Raw genomic sequence first — 12223 nt, forward strand, 5'->3', positions numbered from 1 at the left:
CGAAAGGATATAGAAGACGTTCGAATAAAAATCAAAGAACCTGATCAACAGAGGATCCGCGGATATTCCTCAAAAACTCGCTCAGCAATGAGTAGAACTCTACTTCCGCTGGGAACATAGAAAATTTACCTTCTGAAATGCACCGGAGTGTGCGCATCGGAAAGTCGTTGACCACCATCGCTATATCCTGTCGTATATCCGAAAACTGCTGAGGGATATCCGGTCTAGAACATAGAAACTTACTACTTATTTCGAGATGAATCCTCTCAATTGCATTATTGAAGAACAGACATATCAATCAAAGTCTTTCCATTATTACTTCAGCACTGAAACTTTATTCCACTTCTTGAGCAATAATTTCTACCTTCTGAATTACCTTCATCATGGCTCCAATCAATTTTGGCGTTCTCATGATACCTTATCAAACAGTCGACGCTGCCATGCCTTTGGATGTTCTGGGCTCATGTGTAAGTCAAATGACTCTGGGAGAATTTCAGAGCGCTGGTTTTAAATTAATATTATACGTAGTCCAAATCAATGATGGAAGCTTGCCAGTCTCCTGAGGCTCCGGAAATTGATCGCTTGCTCCCTCACGCAATTGATATCAATTTCTTTCATATCAATGAAACCTTGGTAAGATACTCAGAATTGGAAGTTCAGAGCATAATCTGAGATTGGAAATAGGAACCGGTTGAGCTCACTGCTGGATTCAAAGTGGTGCCAACAACCACTATCAACGATTGTCCACCACTTGATTACCTCCTCATTGGCGGCACAATACCAACCTACCAACTCCCTGAATCTTTCAAAAGCTTTATCTGTGCCCATGTTGGAGCAGGCAAGGGTCTTTTCACTACATGTACTGGTGCCATAGCCGTTGCCCAGACAGGAATCCTCGATGGAAAGAAAGCAACGGTGAATCATTCTTACATTGGATACGCCAAGAAACATTCTCCAAAAGTAAATTGGACGATCAATGCTCAATGGGTTGTTGATGGAAATATTTGGACGGCTGGTGGTGCTTGTGCTGGGATGGATATGATGGCTAGTTGGGTAATCGATAGGGCTGGGATGGATCTTGCAAAATTGGGATTTGAAGGTTTGGATTATGAACCTAGGGATGTGAGAGGTGATCGGGTCTTTCCTCAGAAACATCACCATATTGTTGAAGCTTGAAGGATCTCGGAGGAGTGAAGGGGCGTGGGCAGAGATAGCAGTTCTTTATTAAGAGGCTTAGCATTGCATCCAAGAAAGAATGGTGAGCACTTGACACGAGATAAACAATTAAACCCAAAAGTTCTTGTACTCAGAGATGAGGATTTATGGGTAGACATCTGCTTGCTGTAATTATCACAAACCCCAATTGCCGCGCTGAAGAATGTACGGACCTGGTGAGCAAACGAAATCAAAGACCCCCCAACCCCCAAGACAAATTTGCCAAATAGCTTTCACATTGGAGCGTCGTCCGCTGGGACAGATCAACTCGCGAAACAGCGGTTCAAAGAATTGGCGAGGATGATTTTGAGTATCAGTCAGTGATAGGGGGAGTAATCTCAAGGAGGGACTCGGATCACCACCGATTTGGAAACACCAAACGTATTGAAGAATATGTCGAATGAGCAGCGGAGCAAGTTTAATGGATCTTGTCTTGGAAACTGGCTGGCCATTAGTCGGTTTCAGGTCAAGCAATTCGAATGCCGTGATTACTCCTCGCCCAGAGTTTCTTGGATTGTGCTTTACGCTGCCCTGACTGACTGACCTCGAATGCCGTGATTACTCTTCACCCAGAGTTTCTTGGATTGTGCTTTACGCTGGCCTGACTGACCTCGAAATGCATTGTTCTTCTTGCGAGTTAACCCCAGAAGGATTGTTGAGACGAGGGAGGAATGTCGAAGCCAAGAACGAATACTATTGGCCTTCCAGTCTCGTCCCGTGGGCGCAATGACCGAGACAATTATTCTTACTCCGACAAGACATCTGTCGGCAGACGTCTCTCCACATAGATAAGAACGAACCTGGCACAGGTATATGCACACACACACCATTCCGGAATCAGAGATACATGTTGCTTGTTTGTTTGTTTGTTTGTTTGTTTGTTTGTTTGTTGACTGTGGTGCAATTTAGAAAGGCTGGCCATCAAGTTTGGTATATCGTAACCAAGATACTGTGGTGGATTCGCAGCATTTATGCCATTTACCCAGAATCTCCCTCCGCTCCGCTCCTCTCCTCTCCTCTCCTCTCCTCTCCGTAAGTGCGCCACCCCGTCGTCATTGTTCGTTGATGTGATAACGATAAGGCCAATCGTCCGAATCATTTGGTCAATGGAACATGTGCATGTGCGTGAGTGAGGGCGTGCACCAAAGATTTCTTTGGTTGAAGGGGAACCATTTCTCCTTTTTTAAATTAACAACTTAATGCCTACGTCCCTTATTGTACAAGTATTTATTGATATATCTCAATTCACAAAAGATACTCCTATATTTCTATTGTCGTCCATTTCAAAATGTGTTTGGGAGTGCAGTAACATCAGTTCTCATTTACATTCTTTGCACTCTACCATTCCACTCTACACTTTCTGATGTTGTGCCTCGACACGCTGACAACCCACCATATATCAATAAAATGCTACTTTTATACCAAGCTGGAAGCGTGAAGATAGGAGAAATAGTTCGGTATAATGTTACGTATACGCCGGCGCACGATAGGATTCTTCCTTCTCCGGCAAGACTTCACCTGAAGATCAAGAACACTTCTGCCATAGCACTCCGAGCAGCCTTCGTCCACGGTCCTTATACTCTTTACGCAGCAGCATATCCCTCCACCTTCAATCCGAATGTCAAGTTTGAGAATCCTAGACGAGATGGTGTACCTGAGTTCGAGCCCAATCTAAAAGCCGGAGGTTCCTTCTCGACGGAACTTGTTGTTCCAGAAGATGTGCGCAGAACGGCCGGGAGTGCAAATCGGGATGGAAGATCGCCTGGCAGAGATGATTCGGATGTGAAAAGTGTTACTTGGATCATTGAAGTTACGTCGCAGGTTGTCTTTTCCAATTCTGCCAGCGTGAATTACGAAATTCTGCTAGGCCGGGACGAAAAAAGTCTATCGTTAGGGTTTGCTTCGGGATCGATGTTGGGAGGCACAGCGCCAGTGCCTGGACAACTTCATGACCACCAACAGAGTCAAGGAGCGAAGGATGGCCATCATGCGGCATTGCCGAGGGGTATATATTCCAGGGCTCTACGAGTAAAGGTTGATGATACTGCAAGTCTATGGAATACTCCGAAGATGGACGGTAGGGACGAGGCAGCGGAGGAACAAAGGTCGAAGGGCAAGAATAAGGATGCGCCAGTTGAAGATGCCACAGGGAAGGGTCATATCGAAGAAAAGCCGAGGAAGAAGCGAGCAAAAAATGTACATTTGGTGGTTTTGACACACGGATTGCACAGCAATCTGGGTGCCGATATGCTATTCTTAAAGGAGAGTATAGACGCGACAGTCAAGCAAGCCAAGATTGATGCAAAGGTTCGGAAAGCGAAAAAGAAACAAGAGGAGAAGCAGAAAAAGGCAGCCGGACGCGCCGAAAACCAAAATGCACAGGGTGAAGGTACATCAAATGGAGAAACGAGTACAGAAGGACGTCCCGAGGAAGAGGAAGAAACAGACGATGAATCCGACGACGAGGAAGAAGTCATTGTACGAGGGTTTTCTGGAAATGCCGTCCGAACTGAAAGAGGAATTAAATACCTAGGAAAAAGACTTGCCAAATATGTTCTCACGATGACATACCCAGATCAACCATTTCGACCTACCCTCAAGAAGTCAGCAACTGAAGCCCTCTCTCATGCTCTTAAGCCTGATTCTTCAAAGTTGACGGATGTTGCTGGGAAACCAGCACATGAGAATAGCAGCATCATTAAAGCGCCACAAGATGTTGACCTTCCTTATCATTTTACCAGTATTAGTTTCATTGCTCATTCTCTCGGCGGATTGGTACAAACATATGCCGTTGCATACATTCAAAAACATTCACCGCAATTCTTCGACATAATCAAGCCAATAAATTTCATTGCACTTGCTTCACCATTCTTGGGTCTTAGCAATGAGAACCCGTTGTATGTCAAATTTGCATTGGATTTTGGATTGGTCGGTCGTACAGGCCAAGATCTTGGACTGACATGGCGAGCACCAACCATCGCAAGAAGTGGTTGGGGTGCGCTGGTTGGAAATATTGGAGAAAGTGCACATAAGAGACTTGATGGCGAATCTGCGCCAGAAGCAAAGCCACTTTTACGAATTCTACCAACTGGACCCGCACATACTGTTCTTAAGAAATTTCGACATCGCACAGTCTATTCAAATGTTGTTAATGATGGGATCGTGCCCCTAAGAACTAGTTGTTTACTCTTTCTCGATTGGCAAAGCCTGGGTCGAGTGGAGAAAGCTAGGAGGGAAAACGGTCTCGTTGGTACCATGGCGGAATGGAGTTGGGCTGAATTGACTGGGGCGAATTCTGGGTCACCAGCAAAGAAACAGGCACCTTGGTCTGAGGAGGAAGTCAGCGACATGGATGATATTGGGGCAACTGCTTCTCCTAACCCATTACCAAGACTTGAAACCGAAGTACCACAACCTCCAGAAAATGTTATGGATGACGATAAGCGAAGTGTTAAAAATGCAGAGATGCCTGGCCATTCCACTATATCTTCTATAGAAGGTAGAAATAGTAACGAGCTCGGAAGCCCAACGTCTACATCTTTTACATCCAATAACAATGGACCGCTTGCAAGTCTATTTGGATTTTTTCGCTCTAACCCTTCCCCAAAATCCCATGCTCATCAGCCTAAGCATTCGAAAATATACAAAAGAAGTCAAACTATCAAGCTCACCAACGATAGTGGTTCGTCGACACCATCATCTCTACCATCCCCAACTCCAGAGGGCCACCAAAAAGCTTCGACGGGAGAAACCGAAACTCAAGATACAGATCATCTATCAGCACCTCCCAAAACAACCTTTTTTGAATCAGCCGGTGATCTTCTCAAGCCACCTCTACCATCTACAGAATTTTTGATTGATCCAGCCTCCCGTGCTCGAACAATCTTCCATGATCGTGTATACCATCCTTCGGATATTCCTCCACCACCTCTGAAAAAGAGGTCCACGATACTTCGAAGACGAAATTCTTCTGTTTCTGAACCTACTCCGCCAACACCTACTTCTCATACCGATAGCCAACTTTCAGCCTTGGATTATGACGATCCTAAGAATACCACTCCGTCTCGTCCTCCAAATACTGTTGTCGACTCTTCAGCAATGAAAGTCGAAGAGAAGATTGCTAGAGCTTATCATCGGGATTTAAGTTGGCGAAAGGTTCTCGTCAGCTTAGAACCTGATGCCCATAACAACATGATTGTGAGAAGAATGTTTGCCAATGCATATGGGTGGCCAGTGATCAAACATCTTTGTGATACCCATTTCTCCGACGATGCAATTGCGAGAAGGAAAGATGAAGATAGTGGAGGACAAGAAAGAGCTAAAGGTGCAGGGGAGGCTCCAGGCTCAGAAGGACAAGAAGTCAAATCTGCAATGGATACAATAAATGCAGAGAAGAGGGATAAGGATCGTGAAAGACTTACAAGACATGATCGTACGAATTCGGAAGCTAGGGAAGCGAGAGATTCCGTCCCAGCACTTGGAACTTCTACCTCATCAATGGGACCGCCCCCCGCACCGTCAAGAAGTGCAAGTTGGTCAAGGAATAAACAAGATGGATATGAGAGTTCCGGGTGGAGTGATAGAGATTGGGTTGATAGTGCAGATGATAGTGAAGAGGACGAGAACAAACCGGCCGCTTCTGGCTGGAACTGGACAGAGAAGATTGTCGGGAAAGGTTCAAATGCACATCGAAGTCAAAGTACCAGTCCTAAGGAAAAAGGAACTGATAAAAAAGAAATTGCCAAGTTTCTAGCGAAGGAACCTTTGGTTGCGAGTCCCGACCCAATTGAAGGGGCAGATAAAGAATTGGGACGAGCTGGAGTGGCCAGTGGAGATTCTTCTCTCCCGGTTCTTACCCAAGATATAGCTGGGATGAGTATAGGGTTAGATGGAACAGGCGCAGGTGGATCCGAAGTAATACCTAAACATGAGCTTATGCCGGCAGCTAAGAAGGATTAATGTGCACTGACGAAAGGAGGATAGGAATGAATTTTAATTTAAGGATATGATATGACTGCATAGCCATGGAGTTTTCGTTTTGCTAGATAGCATAGATGTATACTTTTACCGTAAGAGATAGATATTCGAACTGAACTTTTGAGAATTTTTACCTTTATTTCACTTATCACTTTTTCGTCCTGTGAATTCATGATTAACAAGTTTGCGACACCTCTGTCAGATTGCCCCGTGGGCTCGAAAAATGCACCCATAGGCTTCCGAGGCTTCATCAAATGCACAGCAAACAATTCTCTTTTCCTTTTCTAATCCTGATACACTCCCAAACCTGCAAATTTGCAGCTGCACAATAGAATTCGAATTTGGAATTTGGAATTTGGAATTCAACATACCTACCTACCTACCTAGGTAGGTAGGTACGCAAAACCCTGCCTGCCGTCAGTTCAGTTCAGTTCAGTTCAGTTGATTAATTAGGTAGGTAGGTAGGTAGCGAACCTCAGGTTCTTCTTCTTCTTCTTCTTCGCCTTCGCCTTTCTTTCTTTCCTTTCTTTCTTTCCTTTCTTTCTTTCCTTTCTTTCTTTCCTTTCTTTCTTTCCTTCCTTATATCCTTATATCCCCTAGGTAGGTAGGTAGGTAATTTCATTTGTCTCTCTCTCTCTCTCTCTCTCTCTCTCTCTCCCCCTTGCTTTTGTATTTTCCTACCTATTCATCTCCCATTTTTTTTTATTTCTTTTTTTCTTTTTTTCTTTATTTATTTATTTACTTCCATTCACCTCTTCCATATCTACTGACTCGACTCGACTCGACTCGACTCGACGCTAATAAGTGAATAAGTGAATGAATATGCATTCCATACCTACCTACCTACCTACCTACCTACCCAGGAGAAAAATTTGTTATATAGGTATGCATGTACTAGGTACCTAGGTAAGTTAAGTTACTTTAAAAAACAGATGAGAGAAGCCTGAATGAATCCCAAGAAGAACGCAGCCTATATATACATTGTCTGATATTCCATATGTGACCGGATTCGAATCGAACACTGAATACAACTAACTAACTAACTGCACGTCGTCTAGAAACTATGACTATCATTTGCATTATCTCAAAGTTTCTAGTAAGCATCAAGGTGCCAGGTAAAAAGTAAGTCATTTCTAGTAATTCTATATACATTAAGCTAAATCCACCCTTGGGCGAAGAAGAAAATTATTCGTAAAAAAGGTATAGATCGTTGGTCGTTATATAGTCATTAGTAAACTCCATATCCGCCAGTTGGGTATTGAACCGGAGTTGTTGCTCCATATAAACGAGATAGCCATAGCCATATCTCCCAGCCACCGTTCCCTTCCACCCGTGTCCGTACCCCTTTTACCCATTCAACCATCCGTCCATCCATACCCCCATAGGTCCGTAGTCATTGTGTTATCCAACCTGAATTTCATAATGATTGGTTCATAATCAAACGTAACCGTCTCGTCCACCCTAAATTATTTATCCATTTACCAGAACAATATTTCTCTAGGCGACAAAATTAGATCAAGATGCTGGTTCCGCAGGTGGAGCACCAGGAGCAACGTGATTTCTCCAAGCATCCACTCTATTCCTTCCACTACCAAGCCCAGCGAGTGTTGATGACTTGATCTTCTTCTCCTTCTCCTTTGTTTTTGATGCAGAGCTAGAGACTCTGGAAGGAGTAGCAGAAGCTCTTGAAGCTGGCGCATGGATAGCTGCTTCAGCCGCATAATCAGTTCTTGTTCTTCTCGGCACCACGATATCTGACGCCCTTCGTGTATGACCAGTGCCTCTTGCAGTGTCCCGAGTGGTATGTCTTCTAACAAGACCCGGTGCCACAGGTGGCTCAGGTACAGGAGCTGGAGCAACTGCAGGGTAACGATCAGTCATTTCATCAACAGTTGGACTTGCCGCAGCCGCTCCTCGTGGTCTCAAAAATCCCGGAAGAAAATTAGTAACCCCAAGCCCAAAATTCATAACCCCACCGGGTTGAGCTAGTACATCACTAGCTTCGCGTATGTAATCTTGATTCATGAAATGGTCTGCACCATTGCCGACCCCCTGAACCTCGCCTATTCCACCATTGTAGTTTGCGTCGCGATCATTCGTCGGCATTCCATCCGTACCCCAGTTTTGAAGCTGTCGAGCTAGTCTTTCATCTTCGCGTTCTTGACGACGTCTTTGATCGAGCTCTTCATTGTAGTTGGCAGGTGGTTGTCTTCTCGCTCTGTCTCGAGCATTTCTTGGGGGCGCTGCTGGATTTCTGACAGGAGCCTCTTGAACTGGAACGGGTTGAGGAACTTGCATGTCATCCAACCTATCATTCTCAGTCGTTTCGTAATTGAACCATGGGCAATTGCATGTCTTCCATTCCAATCCACAGACCATACAAAACTGTGCAGTGCAGTGACTTTAAAGACATTGTATGTTAGTTTCTTGACCACTCTAGCCTGACATGGATTCTTCACTTACCAAGTCATATGGTTACACCCCTCCTTCAACTCTACCATAGTCCTACAACTGTAACAACGTTGCCATCCAGCTTTCTTCGCAGTTTCAAGCAATTTGTTGGTTTCCTCGTCTTTAGGACATTCTTTCGATCCATGCCATTTGCCATTACACAATGCGCAGACTTTTGTCTTACACCTCCCACAGGTTCCATATTTTTTCCCGTTCTCCTTGTGAATATTCTCGGGTTTGATCCATTCGCCACACTTCTTCGCAGGACAGTATATTCGATTTTTCGTAGTATATTCCTGATATTTCTTATTCCATAGTTTCTTGAAAGGTACATCGAATAGCTTTTCGACATGTTTCAATGGAATATGTTCTGCTGTACAACATTTTGGTGGCATATGTGCTGGATCATTAACAGACAGTCGGAATATTCGTTTGAGGCAAGAATGACACATTCGATGACCACAGCGTAGTTTGGCACATTTAGATTTGGGAATATCATCAGATAAACACGTTAGACATTCGACACTGCAATCATTAGGATACCACTTTTGCGCATTGATTTTATGGAATAACTTACAGCTTTTCCGGTTCCGGGGGTGGCGGAGGGGGAGGTGGTGGACCGGATGAGAAGAAACTTCCTAGAAAACTACCACGGCGTTGTGATGATTGCGAAGTACTTGTATTTGCTATAGATGCTGGTGGTTTTGGCACTGCTGTATTACTCCTTCTCAGTACTGGCGCAGGTTCCGTGGTAATTCGAGTCGTTGCACTCCTAAACAAGAATGTAATTAGCATTAAATCTCCATGTAAGATGCGCAAAGCAAATACACACCTCGAAAGTGGAGGACGTGATACGGGATCACCGGCGGTGACCTTAGTTCTACGCGACGCACTTTTCGATCCTGAGATTCCTATATCTGCGGGGCCCTTTGTAGGCGACCTGTCTTTATCCTCTTTCTTCACCCTCCTAGTTGAACTTGATCTTTTTGGTTGCTCCGGAACCACAGTCTTGGTTCTCTTCTTCGACTTGGAATCCATAGGTTGTACTGGGGAATTATCATCGTCTTCGGAATCACTACTAGATTCATCCACTTCGTCCCGACGTCTCCTTTCCGTTTTAGTCGCCTCCCGTGGCTTATTTTTACTTCCGCCCTCCTTCTTCCTCTCCCTCTCCCTCTCCCTCTCCCTCTCCCTTGGGGTGGCATAAACATAATCACCTCCCGATTTCTCCTCCCTCCCAGTCGCCTCTGATCGCGAATGATGTCCAGCACCGTCTTCTGAAGTATGGTGTCGTCTTCTTCTCCTATGACTCGATGATTTTGTCGCATCGACTGTGGCACTTGAATCCGCGGGCATCTTTTCAGTTGCTGCTGCACTGTTGCGGGTCGATCGATTTGTCGAATTTCCCTCGAGTCTTTCTAGACGGATTCTCCGGACTTCAGAAACATCAGGCTCAACTGATGTGACTCCGCTCTCTCCTTCATTTCGACCTGATCGTGCTTTTTGACCTTTGCCATCTTCTAATTCGCCATCCCGAAATTTCGGCCTACGCCTTACTTTATTTATGAACATCATTCGAACCCGCCATTCGAACTTTCTAACCCCAATAGCCTCAAAATTGATTAGGCATTTGAGCCTATGGAATTATCTTCACAATGCGGTGGGGGGATTAAAACGACGGGCGAGACAATTCAACGGTGAACATCTGGTGGTATGGGATAGGGTAATTCTTCTGCGGGTGATGTGACTGATTGGGTACGGGTTGATAATTTGCTGACAGGCTTTTTGCATATGCAATACCGAAAATGGGGCTGGAAACTCTTTTGTGCGGATACGCAAGCAAAAATGGGTACGAACGGGTGTGCTTATTGGATGTTGATTCTCGAATGTTTGATCGTCGCAATCGTTGAGTCTGTTGACGATGGCGAAGATGCCAAAAGCAATAAAATCTTGCTGGGTAGATGGACCCTTATGGAGGAGATCTTTTTGTAGGTATTGTATGTATTATATAGTCCCTCGACTCCGTACCTGGCGGACGGGAGCGTTTGTCATGCTCGTACTGCAGATACATGTGAAGATATGGAAGAATGTATCACAGGATTCGATTCGACATCAAGTCAATATTTGGTCAAGGAACTGTACTTGCTTGTGCTCCGTATTGATAAGTTAGACTTCATTTTGGTGGTGTTCCTGTTATCGTTGATAGCCGCCAAGCTTAGCACGCTCGCACGCACGCACGGTAGATGGCGATGGCGATGGCGATGGCGATGGAGATGGAGATGGAAAATGGAACCCTCTTTTTCTTTTATACTTTGCAGCATTACAAGACGTCAATAAAATGTACTGCTAAATCATTCGTTCTTCTATGCTTGCTATACATATTCAACAAGTCTACTGACAGCAAAGTGCCCCTCGCTATCACGGTTACAAGTATCTGCCATCACCAGAGAAAAAGACACCAGAAAAAAAGACACCAGAGAAGAAGATGCGACGAAGGGATGTTGACAAGTATCGCGGGTCCAGAAATCATTGGTCTACCACCCGCCAAGGATCCCGAAACTGTATCTACTGCATTATATGTTGTCATCTCTCTCCTCTCTACCATTCACGCGACAATGGGAACATTCGGGGCGCTCACGCGGCAAGTGCCTGTGTTGATCGTGCTGCATTTCTCCATCAATACGTATCCATCAAGAGCCCCACAAACGGTGAATGTTGGCAGAGAATTCATGTTGGAGTCTCATATTTGCGTTTGACCATCAACGATAATGTGTACATTATGGAGCGTGTCACAAAAAACCCACCCGGATGAGGCTGTCTTTCATTTCAAGAGGGAACATGCAATGCGATGCTGGCCTCATTCTACAGTAAATGTCGCCTACGTGGATATGCACAATGTCGAGAAAGGGTTGAGGCCCGGTCGAGTTGCGGAACGGTTGGATTGCAACGTCTACCAGATTGTGGCGACCTACTCGGAGAAATCTCACACATCTCTTCAACAAAAGGCCTGATAAAATGTCAGATCATCAAGCATTGTGACTTGTCACCCGTTGTGCTCCAGGAAGGGCAATGCATTTCCATCATTTGGTTGTCCTCATCCCACCACTCATCGTCGGCTAGACTCTAGGCCATCTTGCCTCTGGATCTCTGGATCTCTGGATCTCCCATATTTCCCCAAAGTACCAGCTCCCCCGTGGCCACACCATTCATCCAAGTATGAATCAACTATCCAGGAAATGTGGTAATCAATGGGAAAGGGAGCATCTGTTTGCTTGCTTGTTCAAGAGGTTTATGCGAAATCTATCTACTTATGTAGAAAAGAGTAGATATGTGGCAAGGTTGTGTATATTCTATCCAATAGTATTTTCCATCCCAAGAAATTTACTTTTGCTCTCTGAATTGTGCTTCTGGATATTCTTCGACATTTCATGTTGGGCGCCGGGATTCTTCTCACATTGATTCCTTTCTATTTTACACTTTCTTGGAAAGCATCAAGTAGCACGCTACAATGATATCTGCCCAAGCTACATCCATGATCTATCGTCGATGACCTTTTTTGTGTTCCGATATCTACACCCCT

General features: G+C 44.8%; 4 protein-coding genes across 5 annotated transcripts; 2 read left to right on the forward strand and 2 right to left on the reverse strand.

Annotated features, from left to right (window-relative positions):
• The first annotated feature begins 210 nt into the window (after positions 1-210).
• On the forward strand, positions 211-1309 carry BCIN_01g01260 (hypothetical protein). Its single transcript, XM_024690224.1, has 3 exons — positions 211-467; positions 529-633; positions 685-1309. The coding sequence occupies exons 1-3, from the start codon at positions 384-386 to the stop codon at positions 1174-1176; spliced, it is 681 nt and encodes a 226-aa protein (XP_024545992.1). The 5' UTR covers positions 211-383; the 3' UTR covers positions 1177-1309.
• A 4-nt stretch (positions 1310-1313) lies between these two features.
• BCIN_01g01270 (hypothetical protein) lies at positions 1314-2320 on the reverse strand. Of its 2 annotated transcripts, XM_024690225.1 has the most exons (2): positions 1760-2320; positions 1314-1655 (listed from the first exon to the last, which is right to left on the reverse strand). In XM_024690225.1, exons 1-2 carry the CDS (start codon positions 2043-2045, stop codon positions 1351-1353), a joined length of 591 nt encoding a protein of 196 aa, XP_024545993.1. In that variant the 5' UTR covers positions 2046-2320; the 3' UTR covers positions 1314-1350. The 2 variants fall into 2 exon arrangements, with proteins under 2 accessions (XP_024545993.1, XP_024545994.1); XM_024690226.1 differs by having other exon boundaries at positions 1314-2320.
• Positions 2321-2332: 12 nt separating this feature from the next.
• On the forward strand, positions 2333-6336 carry BCIN_01g01280 (hypothetical protein). The gene has a single exon (XM_001555532.2). The coding sequence runs from the start codon at positions 2623-2625 to the stop codon at positions 6172-6174; it is 3552 nt and encodes a 1183-aa protein (XP_001555582.1). The 5' UTR covers positions 2333-2622; the 3' UTR covers positions 6175-6336.
• Positions 6337-7174: 838 nt separating this feature from the next.
• On the reverse strand, positions 7175-10975 carry BCIN_01g01290 (hypothetical protein). The gene is made up of 4 exons (XM_001555533.2): positions 9476-10975; positions 9221-9415; positions 8656-9168; positions 7175-8593 (listed from the first exon to the last, which is right to left on the reverse strand). Exons 1-4 carry the CDS (start codon positions 10216-10218, stop codon positions 7708-7710), a joined length of 2337 nt encoding a protein of 778 aa, XP_001555583.2. The 5' UTR covers positions 10219-10975; the 3' UTR covers positions 7175-7707.
• Positions 10976-12223: the final 1248 nt, after the last annotated feature.

Source organism: Botrytis cinerea, chromosome 1 (genome assembly GCF_000143535.2).
Source record: "Botrytis cinerea B05.10 chromosome 1, complete sequence".
Lineage (NCBI taxonomy): Eukaryota > Fungi > Ascomycota > Leotiomycetes > Helotiales > Sclerotiniaceae > Botrytis > Botrytis cinerea.

Coding starts and splice junctions, on each gene's coding strand:
- BCIN_01g01260 (XM_024690224.1), top strand. CDS start 384: ATGGCTCCAATCAATTTTGGCGTTCTCATGATACCTTATCAAACAGTC. Junction 468..528: donor TGGATGTTCTGGGCTCATGT/GTAAGTCAAATG, acceptor TATTATACGTAG/TCCAAATCAATGATGGAAGC. Junction 634..684: donor TTCATATCAATGAAACCTTG/GTAAGATACTCA, acceptor GATTGGAAATAG/GAACCGGTTGAGCTCACTGC.
- BCIN_01g01270 (XM_024690225.1), bottom strand. CDS start 2,045: ATGGTGTGTGTGTGCATATACCTGTGCCAGGTTCGTTCTTATCTATGT. Junction 1,656..1,759: donor GAGTAATCACGGCATTCGAG/GTCAGTCAGTCA, acceptor ATGGCCAGCCAG/TTTCCAAGACAAGATCCATT.
- BCIN_01g01280 (XM_001555532.2), top strand. CDS start 2,623: ATGCTACTTTTATACCAAGCTGGAAGCGTGAAGATAGGAGAAATAGTT.
- BCIN_01g01290 (XM_001555533.2), bottom strand. CDS start 10,218: ATGATGTTCATAAATAAAGTAAGGCGTAGGCCGAAATTTCGGGATGGC. Junction 9,169..9,220: donor CCCCCGGAACCGGAAAAGCT/GTAAGTTATTCC, acceptor TAATGATTGCAG/TGTCGAATGTCTAACGTGTT. Junction 8,594..8,655: donor GGGTGTAACCATATGACTTG/GTAAGTGAAGAA, acceptor ATGTCTTTAAAG/TCACTGCACTGCACAGTTTT.